The 21,940-nt window shown below is 37.3% G+C and overlaps 3 protein-coding genes across 4 annotated transcripts; 2 read left to right on the top strand and 1 right to left on the bottom strand.

Annotated features, from left to right (window-relative positions):
• The first annotated feature begins 10,996 nt into the window (after window positions 1-10,996).
• On the top strand, window positions 10,997-12,902 carry LOC113353730. Of its 2 annotated transcripts, XM_026597233.1 has the most exons (3): window positions 10,997-11,152; window positions 11,314-11,551; window positions 11,697-12,902. In XM_026597233.1, exons 2-3 carry the CDS (start codon window positions 11,321-11,323, stop codon window positions 12,144-12,146), a joined length of 681 nt encoding a protein of 226 aa, XP_026453018.1. In that variant the 5' UTR covers window positions 10,997-11,152; window positions 11,314-11,320; the 3' UTR covers window positions 12,147-12,902. The 2 variants fall into 2 exon arrangements, with proteins under 2 accessions (XP_026453018.1, XP_026453020.1); XM_026597235.1 differs by lacking the exon at window positions 10,997-11,152 and having other exon boundaries at window positions 11,311-11,551.
• LOC113351633 (protein NRT1/ PTR FAMILY 5.11-like) lies at window positions 12,211-12,747 on the top strand. Its single transcript, XM_026595582.1, has one exon. It carries the CDS (start codon window positions 12,211-12,213, stop codon window positions 12,745-12,747), a length of 537 nt encoding a protein of 178 aa, XP_026451367.1.
• Window positions 12,903-13,183: 281 nt separating the features above from the next.
• Window positions 13,184-16,425, bottom strand: LOC113353729 (SEC14-like protein 1). Its single transcript, XM_026597232.1, has 11 exons — window positions 16,253-16,425; window positions 15,997-16,025; window positions 15,317-15,400; window positions 15,131-15,184; window positions 14,883-14,960; window positions 14,679-14,732; window positions 14,517-14,576; window positions 14,342-14,437; window positions 14,047-14,148; window positions 13,846-13,926; window positions 13,184-13,759 (listed from the first exon to the last, which is right to left on the bottom strand). The coding sequence occupies exons 1-9, from the start codon at window positions 16,305-16,307 to the stop codon at window positions 14,086-14,088; spliced, it is 573 nt and encodes a 190-aa protein (XP_026453017.1). The 5' UTR covers window positions 16,308-16,425; the 3' UTR covers window positions 13,184-13,759; window positions 13,846-13,926; window positions 14,047-14,085.
• Between the last annotated feature and the right edge of the window lie 5,515 nt (window positions 16,426-21,940).

Raw genomic sequence — 21,940 nt, 5'->3', positions numbered from 1 at the left:
TCATTGGGGAATATGACTCATCCTTGGTAAAATGTCAAGGGGTGTCTTAAAAGTATAAAAGCCTAAATTACTGCTTTCAAATATTATTGAACTTTTTATTTTTTTCTTATATTTTTTTTCCCTTATATCTTTCATATTTTTTTCTAAAACACCATCAACAAAGTCAAACGCTTCAAAAAATTAAAAAAAAAAAAAATCAACAAAGTCAGTGTAGACCTCTGAAATGGTTTCCAGTCGTCACGGATAATTAACGAATACCCGGCATTGTATATATACAGAATACCATGTTGCACGTTTAAGATATTCTTTATCAACAAAAATCATCTTGGTATTCATCACATAAACAATGCCGACGGTTCATTGTCGACATTGAAATTTCTTTTCCATATCGACTGCAGGGTTAAAATTTTGGACATGATCAACACAATCTACCGCCATTTTTCTAAATTTTTTTTACAACTTTCGGCATGGAGTTCATCTGTTTCCATGCTGACTATCTAGAATCAGTACGATATTCTTCATTTTACCATGCGACTCAGGAAAAATAAAATTAATAATTTTTCTGAGAGTAATTAAATTTTTAAAAAAAGTTAAAAAAATTTAAACAAAACTGTTAAAATTCATTTTTAAAAAACTAAAAAAAAAAGTTTTTTACTTAAAAAGTTAAAAAAATAATTTAAGGTACAACAGAAGTTTAGTCATTATAGAAAATATATGAATAAGGGGTTATGAAAATTGATATCCCTGATAAACTGAAAAAATAATATATTTTCTTAAATGTTTTTATTTTGTTTTATTCAATATCCCCTAATTTAATTATTTATCCCCAATTGTGGTTTTTTTATTATCGGTTAAGAATTTGGTGCTAACGAGTTTCGAACTCAGATCACTAGTATCAACACCCAATGTTTTTAGCACTGAACTACAATGACATATGTCAATTGTGGGTTCTTATAGGCCAAAGGGTGATTTGCAAATGATGCACAATAATGTGCATCGTTGACCTTTCATTCGTTTTGCGTCATAGTGGTGCATCACTAATTCGCAAAGCTGCAACGATGATGTCTAAGGGTAACTCAAACTAGATTAAAATATCAACGGGGTCTTTAGAAGAGGATTCAAGTTTGTGTTGTGCAGGTTATTTAAGAAGACAATTGAAGATTTGAAGACAAGAAGATTTTTCTTATTAGCTTTCATATCTCGTGATTTGTGCACACATCTTGATCGGTTGGGATCCCACTAGATCTTGTTTATCTTTAATAAACTTGTGATTATCTAGTTGATACGATCAGCATCACTTTATAGTTTCTCTTTGAGTTATATATTTTTTTTTGAAGCATGTAATTAATAACAAAGCAAGGAGGAAATTACACGAGGGTATCTAGTACCCATGGAGTCGTTGAGTACAATTTGACTAATGAAGTTTGGGATTGTATGTTCCCAAATTTTGGTTCCAAGATTCCTCGTTTGGCTTCCATCTGCTACGTGATTATCAAGGTCGTCCGCCGCTTGGTTTCCTCCTTTGTAGTTGTGCTTGATGGCTATGTGTGGTATCTGGTTAAAATGGTGCTTTATTTCCATTATCATTCTCTTTAAATACCAAGGTGGTGTTGTAGGAGAGGTTACAAAATGCAGAAGAGTTTCAGAATCCATCTCGAAAAGTACTTTCATCCATTATCTATCTCTTGCGGTTCTTGTGGCTAGCAGCAACGACCAGATTTCTGCTATTAAAGCAGTAGTAATTCCTAGTGGTTGCGCGAGATCCATGATGACTTTTGCCTCCCAGTCTCTGCATATGAAGCCTGCCCCTGCCAATCCGGGGTGTCCTCTGGCAGCTCCGTCTGTGTTGATTTTTATCCAATCCGAGCTGGGATATGACCACCCTACCAATATTGTTGTTGTCGTTCTGCTTCCTCTTGATGGAGTGGAAGTAGGTAAGTCGCCTGGAATAGTAGGGGGTACTGAATTTTGAGCCCATACGTACTCCTATTGTTGCTTTAGGGTTGAAAATAAAATATCATTTGATGTTGCTTGTTTCTGACGGTAGACAAACTTTTTTCTAGTCAACTAGAGTGACCAAAAGAGATAACAGAAAGAAGAGAGGACTGCGGGAGGGACTTGTTGTTGTAAGAGTTGGGAGATGGTTGTTTGAGGTGTTATTGCATTTGGGATGATAGTGGGGGTATTTAGGGTGTTGGTGAGTTGATTGAGTAAAGTGTTCCAGGTTGTAATCGCTACCGGGCAGCGTAAGAATAAGTGATCCGCTGATTCTGTATCGGAATTACAACGAGGGCAAACATTGGAATTGACGAGATTGATTCGGTTTAAGATAGTGAAGGTTGGTAGACTTTTATTGATTGCTTTCCATAAAAAAAATTTAGTGGACATGGTAAGGTCCAAAGAAATTTGGTTGCTGGTAGGGGGTTCTATTGAGGTTGTGTTTCTTGCATTAAGCATTTGTAAACAGAGGCAGTAGTGTATTTTCCATATTTGGAGTGTGGCCAGATGATCTCATCCTCTGTGTCGCTAAGAGGGAGGTGGATGTTTCTAATTCTTTGTGAAGCAAGGGGGGGGGGGGGGTAGGTTTTTAGCTTGTCATGGATCCAGTTATGAGAGATGGGATCAATGATATCTGCCACCATTTGGATGGGGTAGCATTGTGTGGGATCTATATTTGTGAAGTGTAGGATCTAGGTAGCCTCAATAGGGGTTGTCAAACCGTTTTCTATTTGGTGGAAAGTATGTTTCTGGAAAGTCGGTATGAGGGATGCCAATTGTTTCCAAAGTGGGCTGGCTGAAGGTGCAATGGTGGTGGTTCCCTGAAGAATTGTCTGATATTGAGGTATTTCTCATTACATAGGCTTGTGTATATAGAATCTTTCTGATTATGTAAACTCCATATCCTCTTCATGAGTAGAGATTTATTGTGGTCACTACTTTTCTTAATGCCCAGCCCTCCCTTGTCTATTGGTTTGATTAATTTGCCACCACCCAAAGTATGAAGTTTTCTAACTGAGGAGTCATGCCCCCAAAAAAGGTTTCTGTTGATCCGGTCTATTTTTTGGTGCACATGTGCATGGAAAAGTTGAGTTTGCATAAGCTGGTTTGCAGTTGGTGTGAGAGAAGTTTCGATGAGAACTAACCTTCCGTCACCCGTTAGGAATTTGGTCATCCATCCTTTCAATTTTCATGCTAGTTGTTGGAGGAGCGGGTCAAAGATGTGACGAGAAGTTCTTCCCATCTTGAATTGGACTCCCAGATAAATCGGGAGTTCTGATGTGGTTGGTATTCCGAAAAGTTGCTGCAGATTGTCTATTTTATGTTGCTTCAATCTTGGATGGTGAATATTTATTGATTTTTAGGTATTAATCACCTGCCTTGCTGATGAACTGTAGGATTGTAGCAGATTCTTTAGATAATTGTAACTTTCTGTGGAAGCTTTAAATGTAATGAGGAGGTCATATGCATACATCAGATGCAGAATTGGCAGAGCCTTTTGAGATATGCGTAGTCCCCCTATTTTTTTGCGGATTTCTAGGTTCCCCAGGTTGGTGGAGAGAATTTCCGCAAAAATTATAGGATGAGAGCGGGTCTCCCTGTCTAATGCCGCTTGTCGGAGAAATATATCCGTGAGGTGTGCCGTTGATGTTGATTGAGTATGTGACTGTGATGATGCATAACATTATGTACTCCACGAATATTTCTGGGAATCCGAGTCTGGTGAGCGCCGTTTTGATGAAGCCCCAGTCTAAGCTATCATAAGACTTTTGAATATCTAATTTAAGTGCAATTTTTGGGTCCTTTGTGCGGGTGGAGGTTCTGATACGGTCCCGCGATTGCAATGCTATCGTGTATCGATCTTTGGGGCACAAAAGCACTCTGATAGGGGCTTATCAGAAAAGGGAGCAACGGTCGAATTCGATTGACTAAAATTTTGGCAATGATCTTATACGTGACGTTGCAAAGTCCTATAAGTCTGAATTGTGATGGTTTTGAAGGATGTTCTACTTTTGGGATTAAAGTAATATTGGTATGGTTCATGAGTGGGTGAATGTTGAATGAGTTGAAAAAACTGCGGAACATAGCAATCAATTATGTATGTGTAGTATCCCAAAAGGTTTTGAAGAACTTACTAGTATAACCATCAGGTCCAGGGGCACTTTCCGAATTTATAGAGAAGAGTGCTTGTTTGATTTCCGCTTCGGTTACTTCTGCAGTGAGAGAATCACATTGCCTATTTGTCAGTCTGGGATTGATTTCCGCAAAGAGGTCCTCATCAATTGTTGTGCTGGGAGATGTATATAGGTCGGTGTAGTGGTTTAACAGGAGTTGTACCAAATCATCTTTGTTGTTAATCCAATTATCTTGTGAGTCTTGGATGTTGTTGTGACTCCGATGAATGGTTGTTTTGGTGTGGAAGAAAGTTGTGTTGTTGTTGCCTGATTGTAATCATTGAATTCTGGATCTTTGCTGCCAATAATTTTCATGACATTGGAACAGGGTTGTGTGGTGATTCCTGAGTTGATTTTCTTGTTGCAGCCAGTATTCAAGCTCATTTCCCTGACTAATTGCGCATTGGTGTTGCGCAGATTTTATTTGTGTTGTTGATTTTTTAATCATTGTGGGGAGGTGGCCAAATGTTTGCTTATTCAATCCAAAATAGTTTGACCGGTTGTGATAAATTTAGTTGAAGTTCAAGAGAAGGTTCTGCATCATGTTGTTGGATCCATGCGGCTTCTACCACTTGTCTGAGTTGAGAGTGAGTTATCCATAGATGCTCGAATTTTCTTTGAGTTCTATATTGTTTGATTGCGAATCCGGAAATTGATTATTTCAGTAATTAAGATTCGATTTATTTAAATAGACAAACGAGTTTATTAGATTAAATGTAACACCCCGTGTTTTTAGCATAACTCATACTAAAAGATGCGCCATGGCCTGAGATGAAACTTCATCCAAAGCTTCAGTTATTTGGTAAGAGGTAGATTGGCTTAGGGTCCATACCGCATTTGGAATTTGACCAAGAGCCAAATCTCGCATCAAATGATGCATTAGGCCAGTTGGGTAAATGGCCTAAACCATTGCAGTGCATTATTTACGCATTATGAAGGCTATTGGCATAGATCCAATATTGCACAATCATTGTGCATCAGGCCAGAGAGGTCTAGCCGAACGAGTGCCACACAATCATTATGCGCTATCATTGTACGCAATCATTGCGTATGAATAGTGAAGCAAGCATGTCAATTTGATCCCCTATTCTAACTTGTAGATATTGAAAGTTAACATATATAGGGAGGGGTAATTGGTTGAAGGTGCATATGCGGACCATGCACCAAGTAAGCTTCATAGCTTAGCCGGAAGAGTATAAATAATGCCTAAGTCTCATTCATAGCTTCGTAACGTTATCAATGGGGCACATGATGCGAAGGCATCATTATGCCACGCCGCGGACCCGATAATGCATAATCATTGTGCATTTTGACGAAATGGCATATACGGACTAGGCCATTACCATTAATTGCTAGGCCACGACCTTGCAAACTAGTTGGGTTAAGTTGTTGTCCCTTCGATGATGAACTACGGTCTGTGCTTCATATATTTAAAGTAGGAAAGGATACGTAGGAAGCCGCAATGAGTTGCAGCATTGCCGGTCCAACACGTTGGCCCCTCATATCATCTAAGCTCGGTGTCTCGATGCAAGAGATGATTGTGGCCAAGATTGATGAGGCTTAGTTGCATGCCATCAATGTATGCACATACTTCCTATCAAGCTACACAAAGTTGGTAAGTGAGGTAAGGTAAGGAACGACAAAAGGATTAGAGCGACCTATGCCTAAGTCCAAGGCATTTTCCTTATGCCTGGACAATACTCGGAAGCCGGTGATGCATGAAAGATGCATCGACCATAGCCTCAATGGATTTAAACCCTTTGCAGAACAGGGGGTAAGATGGAACAGTGTGGAAGCTGAGTTAGCTGCACCATGCTCCACGAGCATGCCTGCACGGGAAAATGGACGTGCATTTTACAATTTTTAAGGCCCGGATCGTAGCTCCAAAATGGCGCATCGGGGAAGTTATGGCCTGCGCACCCAGGCGCGCCAAGCGTAATTTTTCGGTCCGTCACATTAAACATAAGAACCTTTGTCGACGACTCAACATATCTTTTCTTAAAGATTGAATAGAGTGGTTACCAAACAGATTTGTTCCTTTACTGTTTGAAATACGATCAAAAGAGTTGAGTACATAAAGATTTTACTTGGTAAAGCAACTTGAGATAGTGATTTCTGTCTTGAGATTCACGTGCATGACCAAAAGGTCGAAGACGCAGGGATACTAGGGATAATCTACTTTGTGATGGACCGGAAAATTACGCCTAACGCGCCAGGGCGCGAAGGCCATAACTCCCCTGGTGCGCCATAATGATGCTACTTACGGGGCCTTATAGCTAGGCAAATGCACATCCATTTTCTCTTGCAAGCCTGCTCGTGGAGCATGATGCAGCTAAATTAGATTCCACATCGTTCCAACTTACCCTTATTCCGCGAAGGGTTTATTAAGAAAACAAAAACTTTCCTAAGACGACAAAAACGTCCTTTTGAGGCCCTAAACGATGGAATTTGACTAAAATTCTAAGACCATGATGCATAGAATCATGTCTAGATCATTGGTCCGTTTCCAATCAATTTAGACCCGTCTTGAGCTAAATTACGACACTCGGGTCTTTTTAGCCTCCAGATAGGCTGTAGATTGCTCATATGCATGAACTTGTCCTTCTCGTGCGAAAAGTGCAGCTATCAGGCTCATGCCGTACTTTCCTTAGGCTTATGCAAGCTCCGCTAACTTTCATATTAATATAGCATACTTTCGAGGCCATGCCCAATGCGCCAGCCATTGGTACATGCCTAAATTGAATGCCTTGATAAGAAATATGAGCATCCAAGGAACGGAATGCAACTTACCTCATCATGTTTGGCCAAAATCATATCTTGTGTCGAGATACCGAGCCAGATGATATGAGAGGCCAGTATTCCGCAATCATCTCTCAATTAGATGATAGGAGCGACAAAGTGCTGGACCGGAAATGCTGCAACTCATTGTGGCTGCCTACGTACCCTTCCCTACTCTAAAGGGATCAAGCACAAACAATAGTTCATCCTCGAAGGGACAAAAAATTAAGACAAACTCGTTTGCAAGGTCGTGACTAAGAAATAATGGTAATGGCCTAGTCTATATAGGCTGGTTCGTCAAAATACACAAAGGTTGCGCGTTATCCGGTCCGTAACATGGCATAGTGATGCCTTCGCATCATATACCCCACTGGAAAGGCTACGCAACTATAAATGAGACTTACGCATCATTTATAATCTTTTCGGATAAGCTATGAAGCTTACTTGGTGCATGGTCCGCATATGCACCTTCAATCAACTACCCCTCCCTATGTATGTTAACTTGCAATTTCTGCAACTTTTGAAAGGGGAGCAAAATGACTTCATCAAGTCCCAAGACCAGGTCTTTGTCATGTATTTATGAATAACCGACAATGATTGCTGAGTTTACTTCTGTGTTGCACAATGATTGTACAACATCACCTAGACGGCCTTCACTACCCTGTTGCACAATGATTGTGCAATACTCTGTCGGCCAGCCCTCTCTGGCCTGATGCACAATTATTGCGCACCACTCGTTCTGGATGTTGCACACAATGATTGCGAAACACTTGTTCTTGTTGCTGCATAATGATTGCGCAACAATCGTTCTGGATGTTGCACAATGATTGTGCAACAGTCGTTCTGGATGTTGCATAATGATTGTGCAACATTCGTTCTGGCTGTTGCACAATGATTGAGCAATACTCTGCTGGCCAGCCCTCTCTGGTCTGATGCACAATGATTGTGCAATATTGGCTCTTGGCCAATCTTCCGCATAATGCGCAATGATTTTGCTGCAACGTTCAAGGCCATTTACCCAACTGGCCTAATGCATCACGATGATGCAACATTGGATCTAGGCCAATATTTCTCTTAACGTGACAGAAACTTGAAGTGAAGCTTCATCTCATGCCATGGCGCATCTTTGAGCATGCGTCGTGCTAGAAATTCGGGTTGTTACATACTTAGTCTCAACTACAAGATGTTGGTTTTTGTTCTTTGTATAACAGCTTATTCTGAGAGTATTTAAAACTGGACTAGGTTCGGGATTTTTCTGCATTTGCGGTTTCCTCGTTAACAAAATCTTTTTGTATCATTTACTTTACTTCCGCATTACGATTGTCTTACTATATAAAGTAAATGACACTTGTACGTCAATCATAATCACTTGACTTTGATCCTATAGCCAATCGGTGTTGTAACGTAACTATTCTCAAGTGATTATGAAGTCATCATATTGTCCCGACTTTGTCCATAGATGATCACACTTGGTATCGCACTTATAGGTTGAATCAAAAAAGAAATATTTGGATACCCTCGTTTTTTCTGTTTAGACTTCACCGCTTGGTAGAGACTAGACCTCCCACTTAGCCAGGTTTGTTTGCCACTTTTCCATGCTCATAATAGGTGCAATGCAAAAATGGTAAACTCATGGCTTTGCCATGCCCATAAAAAATCGAACTAATTGAGCCGACTGACCCGAACCCCTTTTATGGCCACTTTTTTGTAAAATGAAGAGTAACACAAATGTTTAATTTGATAAAAAAGATTGTAAAATTCCGTGCAGCCTTTTTTGGTTACTTTTTCACTAGACAAAATTGTCCCTCCCTTTAAATCCATGATTACTATAACTATTTAAATATCCAATTACTATAACTTGGAGCGAAAGTAACACTTTTTCTGAAACGGGGAAGTATCATTTTTTCTGAAACGGAGCGAAAGTATCACTTTTTATGAAACATGACAAAAGTATCACTTTTTCCGAAACGGGGTGAAAGTATCACTTTTCCTGAAACGGGGCGAAAGTATCACTTTTCTGAAACGGAGCGAAAGTATCACTTTTATGAAACGGGACGAAAGTATCATTTTTCTGAAACAAAGCGAAAGTATCACTTTTTCTGAAACGGAGAGAAAATATCACTTTTCTGAAACGGAGCGAAAGTATCACTTTTTCTGAAACGGAGCGAAAATATCAGAGCATGTTTGGTGTAGTTTTCAAAAACAGTTTTATGTTTCTAAAAATAAGAAATAACACATTTGGTAGGGACATTTTCAGAAAATGTTTTCTATTTGTTTTATGTTTTTGAAAACAACAAATTATTGTTTCATGTGTTTTCTTTTTTAGTTCCTTCTTCTTCTTTTCAGAATAAAATAAGAGATTGGGAGAATGACTATAAGTGAGTCATGGCCAGTATCACTATCTCTTAGACGAGTCTCTACATTTAATCTGATTTAGTAAATTTTCATTGGTTTTCAAAAACAATTTTTATGCTACCAAACAATTTTTAGAAAATGAAAACAAAGAAAAAAGGGTATGTTTTTAAAATAGTAGAAAACTATTTTTGAAAACTGTTTTTAAAAATTGTACCATACAGGCTCTCACTTTTTCTGAAACGAAGCGAAAGTATCACTTTTTATGAAACAGAGCTAAAGTATCACTTTTTCTGAAACGGAGCGACATTATCGCCTTTTCTGAAATAGCGGTGAAAGTGTCACTTTTTCAATTTGGCCTATGCTAGTCAAAAATAAAACGGTGAAAATATCCATTTTTTTGAAATGAGGTAGTATATGCCTAAAAATATCATTCCAACAAAATAAAAAGATGCATAACGAATTATGGAGCTACCACAAAGAATGTATAACAATTTAGTCGTATTTTGATTCATGCATCCACTAATTTAGTTATTCCTCAAAAATAACATTCCAATGATTATAACACATTATGCAGCGTTGTTTCGTTTTTCTTCGATCGCTGCCCTGTTGTGTCACTAGAATAAGTAATTTCCAAATTGGCCATTTAATCGTGACTCGAAGAATCTTATTCGTTCCACATTTCCACTGCTTGGAAATAACGATCACAAGTAAGTTTTAATTTCTATGTCAATGCTTCTTGAAATACGTTCTTATCATTAACGCCCGCCTTCAATATTGTATTGGATAATTACTAGCTAGGTTTCAGTTCTTACAATTGACTCTGCACTTGTACTTGGCCAAGTGGAATGCAAAGTCCTCGTTTACTGATGGCTTTAATTATGTTCAACATTGGGGGGAGTTTTGCTTCCGGGTAACTTAGCTACAATTGGTCTATTTTAGTAAGTTTTAACAGATTTATGTGTAGTCAAGGCTATCATTAAAACCTCCCTTCTCGAGATCAAATACCTAGACGTGCATATAATTAGTGGTGGTACTTGTTTACTGCCACTAACCATTTTACGGATCCGAAAATGGGTCTTTTGTCCAAATATTTTTAAAACACGATTCTAATGGACGAGTAAAAATTAGTATGGGTGAAATGGACACACAAAAAATAGCAAGGATGAAACCGGATTAATCCTGGCTTAAACTTAAAAAATAGCAAGGATGAAACTTGATATATCCTGTGTAAATTAAAAATAAGAAAAAATATTTGAAAATGGGCAGGATGAAACTGTTTACATCTTGACTATTTTTACATTTTTGTCCATTTAAACAATATCAAAATTTAAATGTCTTTTTCACCCAGAAATTATTGATTTTGGTCTTTTTAACCAATTTTGTGTTTACGGATTGTACTGGCTAGGAGTTAGGACCACGTATAATATAATCCACAAGTGATGAATACACTTGTTCCTTAAAATATTGTGATAAAATTAAATATTATCTTGGGAAATAAAATGGGACAAAATATGGGTCTAAATTCAGACTGACAGCTCAAAAACTTAGATCTAGAAATAATGAACTCATTTGGGTCCAGTGATGAATCACCGATAACAGAGTGACACTGGACTCATGTTTTAGACCGTCTACCTTGTTTTTGGTGTATATAATACCTAGCTGCATGTGGTTGAGCACGACCCGTTACAGTATGGAAGCTACTCAAGTAGAATGCAGAAAGAAGGAAGCGGCAAAAGTTGCCAGTGATAATACTAGTACCAGCCGTAGAAACACCTCCATCGCTAATGAAATGAGAAGATTGTTTCTCTATTATTTCAATAAACCCAAGGCGTGCTACTTGGTTGAAGGTGAGTAGATGGTTAAATTCTTCGTCATGTCGGAATGATATAGATAGATGGATGCGTAGTGTATGGTTAGATGGATCACTACTTATTTTATAGTAACATAGTCTTGCAATTGTTATTATTCTCGCTAAAATTAACTAACTACATCTTTGTTTTTGGTTTAGGATACATATGTCATGGAATGCAGGTGTTATCTTTGGCCTTGCTCTAGTTGAATATGGTGTATTGTTTTTGTTGATGACATATCTCACCGGTGTATTCAAGTACTCACCTGTACGTGCAGCAGCGACAGTGAACATATTTGCCTTCATCAGTGGGATACTAGCCATATTTGCAGAGTTATGTAAATTAAGGGTTGGATGCTACCTCATGGTGCAGGTCAACTGTATATTCTACATTCTGGTAAATGATCGAAATTTTTCGTTTCCTTTATCTAAAGTTAAAGTTATCAGAAATTTCTATTTCTATGGAGAACATGTGGTAAATATTTCTTTAATTTCTTGCTCAAATGCAACTTATTAAATCATGTAAGTTCATTTTTCAACAGGCATTAGTGGTTCTTCTTAAGAATTTTACACCCAAGTCAATCAAAACCTTGCATGGATCATTATTTCTACTATCAGTAGGCCACGGTGTCTTTCTGTCCACATGTATCGAAGAATTCTTGAAAGCTCAAATGAAGCAAGCCAGGCGAGTTTCTAACAAAGACGATGAAAAGAGAGACGATATTCTTTCTACGATTTCTATGATGAGGGCCAAGATTGTAGGTTTCGGTTTGTCTACTTGGTTACTATATGAAAAAAAATGGAAAGAGCAGTTTAAGATAAGTATATATATCCTTTCCTGCGCAACATTTTGTTTCTTAGCTTGGAAAATTGTATCAATCATGTCCTCTACTACTTTTAGTTCGTTACAATCCCCAGAGGATGAGGATGATCATTCCGAACACATTCCAAAAGCAGGAAACATCGAAATTCGAAACATCATTGCACCGTAATCATCACAGTGGAATAACGAGAACTAATCTTAGAAGCGCGGCTCCAATATGCTTCGCGTTCCTCATGTATGGTATAGTTTACTCAACAGGAGAAACTTTCTTTCAAGATCTAGTAGGATCTGCGGACACATCTAGTATGGGCAATGCAAATGTGTACATTATGATGTTACAGAGTATTACAAAAACTTCAAGATTGGTTATTGATCATCTGGTTTATCGTGTTTTGTCTAGAAGATCAAGAACAGGAACACTTGCAACATTGATTAGAATGGGGCTTGGTATGTTCTTTTCAATTGGTACTTGTACAATTGCTCAGTACACAGAGGCTGCAAGATTGACTGCTGTCGAGAACAAAACGAATATTCCAGTTGCCTTATATATTCCTCAGTTTATTGCACTAGGTTTCGTTACTGGGTTAGCAGGGGAAGGCCTTAAAGTTTTCTTCCAAAACGAATACTCAAATTGGATTAACTTTTATGCAACAACTATCACTGAAGTTTTGACTGGAATGGGAACCCTTCTTAATACAGTTTTAGTTTTAGCTCTAAGATTAGCTACCAAGAAAAAAGACGGCCGTGGCCCGTGGGACTTGGTTTGCTGAAACTCTAGATGAGAGTCGGATCGATCTCTTCTATCACACGATAGCTGTAATGTGTGTACTAAATTTTATCCCTGTCTATGCTTTGTCCTCAACTTGTTATTACCGAAAGATTAAGATCCGGGAGTTTTTGCTGCTGGATGGGATGTAATAATTAACTTGAGAAAATTTGTTATAAGTTATCTGCACTACTTTAAGTTGTATTTTGCTTTATCACTTTATCTTATATTATGCTGTTTGGCGTTCAATATTCGCAAATAGCTAGTTATAGCATAAAACATCACTAAAAGCACAGACTATTCCATATAAATATTGTCGTGGCTTTTTAGTTCATCAAAGAACAAATCTCTTGCTCACCTGTAACCTACAGGCGTAGATTCTTCCCTTCAAAAAAAGAAAAAGAAAAGAAAAAAATGAGCGGCGTAAATCGGCTGACATAGATCACAACGTACATTTCATTTTTATTCGTCTGTACATAGCGTATTTGCGTGGCGTAATATAACCAGGACAAATCTAAAGAGTACAAACTGCAAAATCGAACACAAATTTAACTAAACAAGGCTCATGCTTCTGCTTCATCTTTTTCATTCACTCTAGCAGGCGAGTTTCTTATAGACTCATCTAGCATCAACATTGCAGAAACATCACAAACCCACTTCTTAGAGATGACAACTGATGTTACAAATGGACAGGTATTATTTTTCTTCTCTAGTACGTAGTTTCACTCGACGTTGATTTCCAGACCCTCAAATGAATGAGAGAGACCGTTTCGCTTACCAAAGTTGTGGAACTCGTGTTCTATAGTTTTTGCAATATATTTTTCTTCTGAGTTTGGTTCTGGCAACGTTACGTGGAACGGTCCTTGTTTGGTAGGACTCCTCATAGATTGCTGCTTGATGTAATGATAAAGCTGTTGGTGGAAGGCATGATCCATGGAGAAGCAGTTGCTCGGGTTTGAACGGAGAGATGAACCTTCTCTCCTACAGAAATGAGGGAGTGATTCCTTGTCCATTACCTATATAAATGATACCACAAAAATTAAAGTTACAAAGTTTTGCTGTTTCGTAAGCATTCTCGTATTTACGTCGAAACTTCTTTTACCTTCAATAACTCTTCTTTCCCACTCCCTTGGAGCACCTGAATTTTCTTCCTTGTTCGTTCTTGCAAAAGAGGCTTCACAATCTGGTGGAAGTTGATGAAGTATTTTTTAAGCTTAAAAAAGAGATGTTTCTCGTCGATAAAATTATAATTTAACTATTGACACAAAGTGAATCTCCAATCGAGAACTCCTTTTGAACTAACCTTCCAACATGATGAAAATATATATGGGGCATTTACGATTTAATATACATCGGTTTTCTCCGGGTAATTGAGTTCATCAACAGTAGATATTACAGTCAGTAGCTGCATCAATAGACAAACAGGTTAAATCAAGATACTAAATTGATGATAACACAGCAAAATTAGCAATTTCAAGTTTCAACAGTTCATATTATGTACAAGACATGGTAGGACTACTGCAGAACTGGCCGAACCACCAAATTTAGAAAATAAAATAAGGATCAATAACAGAACATAGAGCATGCTCAAGATATACCTTTATATGGCTGAGTGCGGAAAGCTTTAAACCAGTCATATCCAAAACCTTCAGACAGGTCCCAATATAGCGTCCACACTTCTTTGTTGCATGAGGCTGCACCAAACGCTACAATCAGAACTTGGAGTACACTGCAAAGTGCTAAGAGTTTCTAAATATGATATATAGAACTTACCAGCACAACACGGTCACGATATTCATTGATTTGGATATGTGACTGGACATAATAATGGACCTAGAGAAAGAAAAATCCAGGTAAAAATATTAGGAAACTGCAGCATTGTAGACATTACGTAGATAACTGCATGAAAGTAACAGAGCATATTTTTATTCTCACCAAAGCTTTGTCAAATGTACTTTGCCCAACACCAATAGCAAAGACAGGAAGGCCCTATTAAAAACAAGAAAGTTGTTTGATACATATGTTGCAGTACATATATGAAGGAAAAAAAAACAGATTAAAGGATTTAGTCGATACGAGTATCAAGAGACCGGGTAATATAGCATGGAGATGAACTACAAACTAGAAATAGATAGTTACCCCTTTTGAGTAACCTGACAATCCTAGAAGCTGGGAATCCCGCACACCTCTATACAAGTCAGTGGGAACAATTGGTTTCTGCATAAAGAAGGACAACTTTTATTGAATTGATGACGGATTTTAACGACCATTAATAATTAAACCTCTTAAAATCACATCGCGATTTTCTGAATCTATGGCAATGTATTTGACATGGCTAGCAGGCTAAATTAGAACCATGCACTTGACTTGACCATGTTTAAACTCACCGTTAATATCTTATCAATCTCATTTTCCACCCTCCAGGTCAAGCAATCAATTAGCTAGTACAAAACAAAGATATTAATTATATTAGTACGAGGACAGACTGAGAAGACTGAATAAAAATTGTTGCCATCTCTAGTAACAAGAGGCCAACATCAAAAACCATTTATGAGAAATAGAATGCATCAAACCATCTTATGCGCTTTGTAGACATTCCCGTCTCTAGCCTTGAGAAACCGCACCAAACTTTCAGTTGGATATCCTTGATGCATATTCTGTACATCATAAAATATGGTTTCAGCTAAAAACCCATTCAAACGCGGAAGATGAGACTGGCATATTTTCAACACGGCATGAACCACTAGTTAGTGATCATGTAGCGACCACAAAAAGATAAACAAACCATGATTAGTACATCCAAAATTCCAAACGCCCAAACTAACTACTTCAAAACTGTGCACTCCTCCTCTCATAGGCCAAATATTTTTGAGGGGACACATGTCTTCCGTGCGGCGCCCACCATTACCGAGAAAAGATATGGGGTGCCTATTATATGCTAAATCATGTATACGATTTTAGGGTAGTTTGTTTGGGCGGTCTCTGAATGATCCTTAATGATACAACACAGATCACTAATTATTGATCTAGACCAAGTGATGACTAACAACAAATAATTTTTTAAAAGGTTTCACTTTAATGTGCAGAGAGTGTATGAGAAGTTTCAACTTTCTCTCACAATATATATAAAAAAAGACAGTACGTGACTGAGAACCCAAAAAGTTTATGCCTACATATATACAAGTAATCTTCTCAATAATGCAACCAAACTTAGAGATGAATAAACAAGATAACTATATAAGGAAAAGCTTACCTGAAAACTTTTCTTTAAAGGTTCTTCAACTGCAACCAAAATGAAGTGGGATTTTTAGTTATGATCTTACAAATAAAACAAAACTAATAAGCAAAAATACTTTCATACTAAGAAAGATAGAGGTTAGGCTGATATTGCACAAATGATAACTAGTTCCCAACATTCTAAAGTGCATTGCACGGCAAAAACAACAATCCACGAGACAAATAGTATAAAAATGCAAGACAATTTAACAATGTCAGAACCTATAACTGACCTTCTTCCATCAAATCAAGCAACTTCTCGATAGCTTCTTGGGAAACCATTGTCATACTTTGAGCAAGAAAATAAATAAATCAGAATTTCATGTAGTTCCTCTTCTTCTTCTATGCACGAATTTGGAAGTTAAGAGATGAAGAGGAGACAAAAAAAATGACCTTGAAAGTTGATACTAACTTCTCCTCTTGGATTGAGTCTGTCTGATAACCTCTCCTTTTAACGAACAAAAAGATGAAGACAACTTTTTCTCTACGTGGATGTCCTTCTGGATTCGTATATCATTGGACCATCACTTTTCAGTGGACTTTTAACTGAAGTGCATTTAAGCCGTTCTTTTTCCAATAGACTGCAGTTTTAGGGAATGTTTAGGTGGGACCCATTCATATCAATAGGTGAAAACCCACATCAATGTTTTGCTGGGTGGAAATTAAATGTAGCTTTTTTTTTTTTTTTTGGGCTAAGAAAACACACCTTCCATTAACAAAGGAAAGAGTTACATGTTACATTCAGGTTTACCTTCCTACTTAGAGAGTTTAGAAAATCTGGAAGGGAGAACCAAATATCCTTAAGACTACTCCTTCTATCCCGACGTACAAGCCGGTCTGCTAGAGGGTTATTTAACCGATTTATATACACAATTTTGAAAGACACATTACTAGAAAGTAAATTCCGACAATGCTCTAAAAGATCCACACTTCTCCAATCCACGCTAGAACTACGGCCATTCACAAATTCCACCGGTTGGCGACAATCGGAAACAAAAGTAACTTTGGATAGTTTCATCTCTTCTGCCCAAGAGATCCCCAAAATTAGAGCAGTAGCTTCAGCACCTACCGCATCTTGAATTCATCCAAAGTCATCTCTATACCTTTTTACTGTTCCTACACCATTACACCAAATAACAACAATACCCATTTTAAACTCCTTGTAAGACCCATCCACAAACATAATATGATCAACTTCAATCTTTGGAATTTTAACTTCACAAGAATAAGTTGGAGAAAAAAATTGCGGAGCAATGTATGAACAAATCATTCTCTTGATATCCAATATGATCTTGTTCAAATCTACAACAACATTCCTGAAAATCACATTACACCTCAATTTCCAGATACACCATAATATAATAGCTCCAACACTAGGCCAAGAGACTTTATAGGGTGATATTCGTAGATTGGTTTCATGCCAGTAGATATCATCAATCCAGACAAGATCTGTTTGAACAAGATGCTGTAGGGATAGACCAAACCAAATACGAGAGACCACATGGAAATTTACGAATAAATGCATGATAGTTTCCTCATGAGTATGACAAAGAGGACAGTATACATCCACATTAGGGTTATAGAACTGCAATAAGTAATTGACAGGGAGCATGTATGCAAAAAATTTCCACATAAAAAACTTGATTTTCGGTAAACAATCGATACCCCAAACTTTCCTCCAGAAAGCAGAGTCTTCAGAAGAAGCAGTATCATTCATGTAGATTCTATAAGCAGACTTAATAGTGAAAATACCATTCCTGGTATGAGCCCACATAATAAAATCAGACTGAGCTAGATTAATCCTAATAGTTCTAATCCTAGTAACTTCATCAGGCGAGAAAAATTGATTTAAAAGATTAATGTTCCGACAGTTATGAGAGTAATCGAAGAGTTCAGAGACATAAAACTAATTATTACATCTAGAATTTAAAGGGACAGGAGGGTTATTATTCCTTGGAATCCAAACTGCATTCCAAATTGGAGTGCTAGCCCCATTATTAATTTTAACAACTGAGTTAGCCTTAATGAATTGCAGCCTATTAACAATACCTTTCCAAATCCATGAGGAAGATCGGCAGCCTTGTCAATTTCCAACAAATTCTGATTTGGAAAATACTTGTCTTTAAGAAAGGAGAAAAGCAAATTATCTGATTCTTTAAAAGTCTCCATCCCAGTTTACAAATGAAAACCCTATTAGTAGCAAAAGAATTCTGAATACCCAAACCACCATTTTGTTTTGATTTTCCTATATCACCCAGGATCTAAAATAGGCTGCATGTTTAGGATTCTTCTTAGACTACCAGAAGGTTCTCTGTATAGTGTCAATTTTACTAGTAACAGCTTTCGGAAGAGGAAAACAAGCCATGTGATAAATAGAAAGACTAGACAAGATATGTTTCGTTACCACAGTTCTACCAGCAATATTCAAGTTGGATTTCTTTGAAGCATTCAGCCTAGTATAGAAGTTACCAACGAGGAAAGAAAAATATTTAGTCTTATTCTTACCTATAAACAATGGAGTACCTAGATATTTTCAGAGCTACTAAGAAACTTCATGTTAAGGGTTTTAGATAAGAGATTAATGTGTCTATGATGCATTTTCCCACTAGTCATAAAACCAGATTTATCAAAATTAATTGCCTGGCCTGATGCCTTTGCAAAGACATTTATAACCTTAAGGATGTTCTTAGCATAAGTGACAGAAGCTTTGCAAAACAGCATGCAGTCATCTGCAAAAAAAAAAATGACGAGAAATAGAGAGGCTATTTTTCTTGAATTTGAACCCCTGAATTAGCTTCTCATCCTCAGCTTTAATGAGCAACTGAGATAAGACCTCCATACAAAGAATGAAGATATAAGGCGAAAGACAGTCACCTTGACGAAGGCCCCGAGTTGGAAGAAAAATCTCACCAGGAGAGCCATTGACCAAGACTGAATAAGAAACCGTGCTAACACACTGATAGATCAATCTACACCAATCCTCAGAGAAGCCCAGTTTCTTAAAAACATCAATTATAAATGCCCATTCCAATCTATCAAAAGCTTTAGAAAGATCAAGTTTTATCGCTATGTGACTATTTGTTGAATTTTTCTTTTATGCAATAAATTCAGGTTGAAAAGGAGATATCATAGTATCTAACAAAGGCTTCAGTCTATTAGTAAGAATTTTAGATATGATTTTGTAAACACAATTGGACAGACTGATAGGTCTGAAATCATGAGGGGTGACAACATTCTTAATTTTAGGAATTAAAGATATATAAGCAAAGTTTGTTTGTTTAAGAAGGAACTTATTCTTGAAAAAACTCTGCACATGCGAAACCATTTCAGAATGAACATTTTCCCAATTGTCCTTGAAGAATCCAGGCGGGAAACCATCCGGGCCTGGAGAAATCCAAGGCGCCATCATATTAACCGTATCCAAGATTTCTTGGTAGGAGGGGATGGCAATTAAGGAGTTATTCATGTCTTCAGCAATGATATGAGAGATAAATCTTAAAGAGTCTTCAATGTCTCTTTCATAAGGGTTCGAGGAAGTATAAATTTTCTTAAAATGCCTAGCAAACAAATCAGCAACTTGTTCTCTGTTTTCCAACCAATTACCCTGATAATCTCTTATAGTATGGATAGTCTTATACATATTCTCAAGTCTAACAGTGTTATGAAAGAAACTCGTATTCCTATCATAATGAGTGAAGTAGTTTATTCTTGATTTTTGTTTGTATAAACAATGCTCTATTTCATACCAATAATCCAGTTGTTTAGAGTAGTTTAAAATATAACCATCAATCTGAGGAGTGTAAGGAAAAGCTTGAAGCTTTTCTAACTCAGTATTTAGTTTTCCTATTATTTTTTTGGTATGACCAAAAGAATTAACATTCCACTTTCCTAAAACATCCTTGACATGGCTGAGTTTATTGACAACAACATAAGAAGGAGAACCATTCACGCTTCTAGACCAAGAATTATTCAGAACATCTTTAAATACAGGGTTAAGTTGCCAGCACTTAAAAAACTTATAGGGAATGTTTACTTTCTTCTCATAATGAAAACATTTCACCATTATTGGACTGTGATCAGAGTAGATTCTTCCTAGATTTGTGAATCTAGTCTGGGGTAAGACAGAGACCCATTTATCATTCATAAAAGACCTATCCAATTTCTCGAAGATCAATTCAGCAGGGTTTTTGAATCTTCGATTACACCAAGTATAAGGATTTCCATAAGAAAAAACTTCATTCATATTCATTTTAATTAAAGATTCTCTAACAAAATTAGGAGGGAAAGAGTTCTCAACATTCTCTCTGTGTTTCTCAGAACTATGTAAGATGAAATCAAAATCCCCAACAAGTAACCAAGGATTATTATTATTCACTAACATGTCATTTAAGAAGTTCCATTGATTTCTCTTACCACCCAGATTTAAATATCCATAGATAAAGGAGATGACACAGTTTTTAATAGCAGGTGTAATGTCACACAAAATATGGATCATGTTCAGAGAGCAACCTAGTACTTCAATATTCGATTTTTCAAAATAACCAGAAGCAAGACCGCCCAATTTACCAAAGCAGGAATGAAGGCCCAAGCATCAAAAGGCAAATGGTGTGTGTAATTCCTAACTATATCATCATCAACCATAGTTTCAAGCAGACAAACATCATCAAGTTTATATTTTCAAACAAGATTTAACAAATGTCTCCATTTCTTATCAGAGCAGCAACCATTTATGTTCCAGCATAAAAACTTCATAATTAAAGGATTGAAAGACACAAAAAAGAGCAGCAGTATACAAAACAAACAATCAAGACAGAAACTGGAACAGAAATAGAAAAACTGTAAATACTTCAATAACAGGAAATAAGAGTATAAAAAAAAATAACTTAATAGGTCATGAGCAGAGGAGGTTTCAGCAGCCATAAATTCCGAGTCTAACATCATGAGATCGATTTCCTTTTCAAAATCTTCATTGGTGATAACAGGTTCAGGAGGTAGCATAGAAAGCGGAGTCGGTTCAAGGATAACAGAGTCTTTGAAATCATCATTAAGACCAATTTCATTCATAAAGTCATTTTCATAATTTAGGGACAAAAAAGCATCTGAGAAAAAATTCATATCCGAAGCAGAACCAAAAACAAATCCCGAAGACGAGACCACAGTCTGAGAAAAGGAGGAACACGAGGTAGCCCAGAAAACATTGCCATCAGAAGAACCCATACTAGAGGATTCACCTATAATCCCCACATTAAAAGAAACATCTGAAGGAGGGGTAAAAGGAGGTAAAGAAGAAATAAGAGGCCAACGGGGTGTAGGCATGAAAGAAAAGGAAGAAGAACCATATTGAGCAGTATGAGAGGCTGTTTCAAAAATTGTTCTAGGACTTTTACCTTTTCTATCAGAAGGCGTACCACCTAGAGCATGAGTTAAGTTATCAAAAGGAGACAAAAAAAGTCGAATACTTAATAGGGGAAGGACGAGGCGAGGAGAAACCCGCATTTGTGTTTTCTCTAATATTCAGCGGAGAGCCAGATGGAAACACAGAGGACATCGAATGAGAACCGAGTGTCGAAATCCTGTTACCTAAAACCCCCGAAGGCTGAAGATAAACTGAAAAAGCAGACGGCTTGGACTGTCCTTGAGAGTTGCTAGCATCAGTACCAGCATTAGAAGATCTTGTAAACTTGGAGCCTCCACCACCAGCAAGGTTCAAACCCCGATTTGGAACAGCAACATGAGTAGCTCTTGGAGTAGGAGCAGAAAGAGCTCTGACATAGATTCTCGACTGAGTCTCCCTACACCTTTCATTATCATGCAGCAGTACAAGACATCTCTTGCAAGCACGAAAAAGTAATTTTGGATAAAACACAGTCATATAGTAAGTCTTATTATTGGTGTTAAAAACTACATTTTTTGTTAAAGAA

This window comes from Papaver somniferum, chromosome 2 (genome assembly GCF_003573695.1).
Source record: "Papaver somniferum cultivar HN1 chromosome 2, ASM357369v1, whole genome shotgun sequence".
NCBI lineage: Eukaryota > Viridiplantae > Streptophyta > Magnoliopsida > Ranunculales > Papaveraceae > Papaver > Papaver somniferum.
Note: the sequence above shows the minus strand (reverse complement) of the source record. Positions and strands in the feature narration are given on the sequence as shown.

Coding starts and splice junctions, on each gene's coding strand:
- LOC113353730 (XM_026597233.1), top strand. CDS start 11,321: ATGTCATGGAATGCAGGTGTTATCTTTGGCCTTGCTCTAGTTGAATAT. Junction 11,552..11,696: donor ACTGTATATTCTACATTCTG/GTAAATGATCGA, acceptor ATTTTTCAACAG/GCATTAGTGGTTCTTCTTAA.
- LOC113351633 (XM_026595582.1), top strand. CDS start 12,211: ATGTATGGTATAGTTTACTCAACAGGAGAAACTTTCTTTCAAGATCTA.
- LOC113353729 (XM_026597232.1), bottom strand. CDS start 16,307: ATGACAATGGTTTCCCAAGAAGCTATCGAGAAGTTGCTTGATTTGATG. Junction 15,185..15,316: donor TCTACAAAGCGCATAAGATG/GTTTGATGCATT, acceptor GTTTTGTACTAG/CTAATTGATTGCTTGACCTG. Junction 14,961..15,130: donor AGATTGATAAGATATTAACG/GTGAGTTTAAAC, acceptor TTCTTTATGCAG/AAACCAATTGTTCCCACTGA.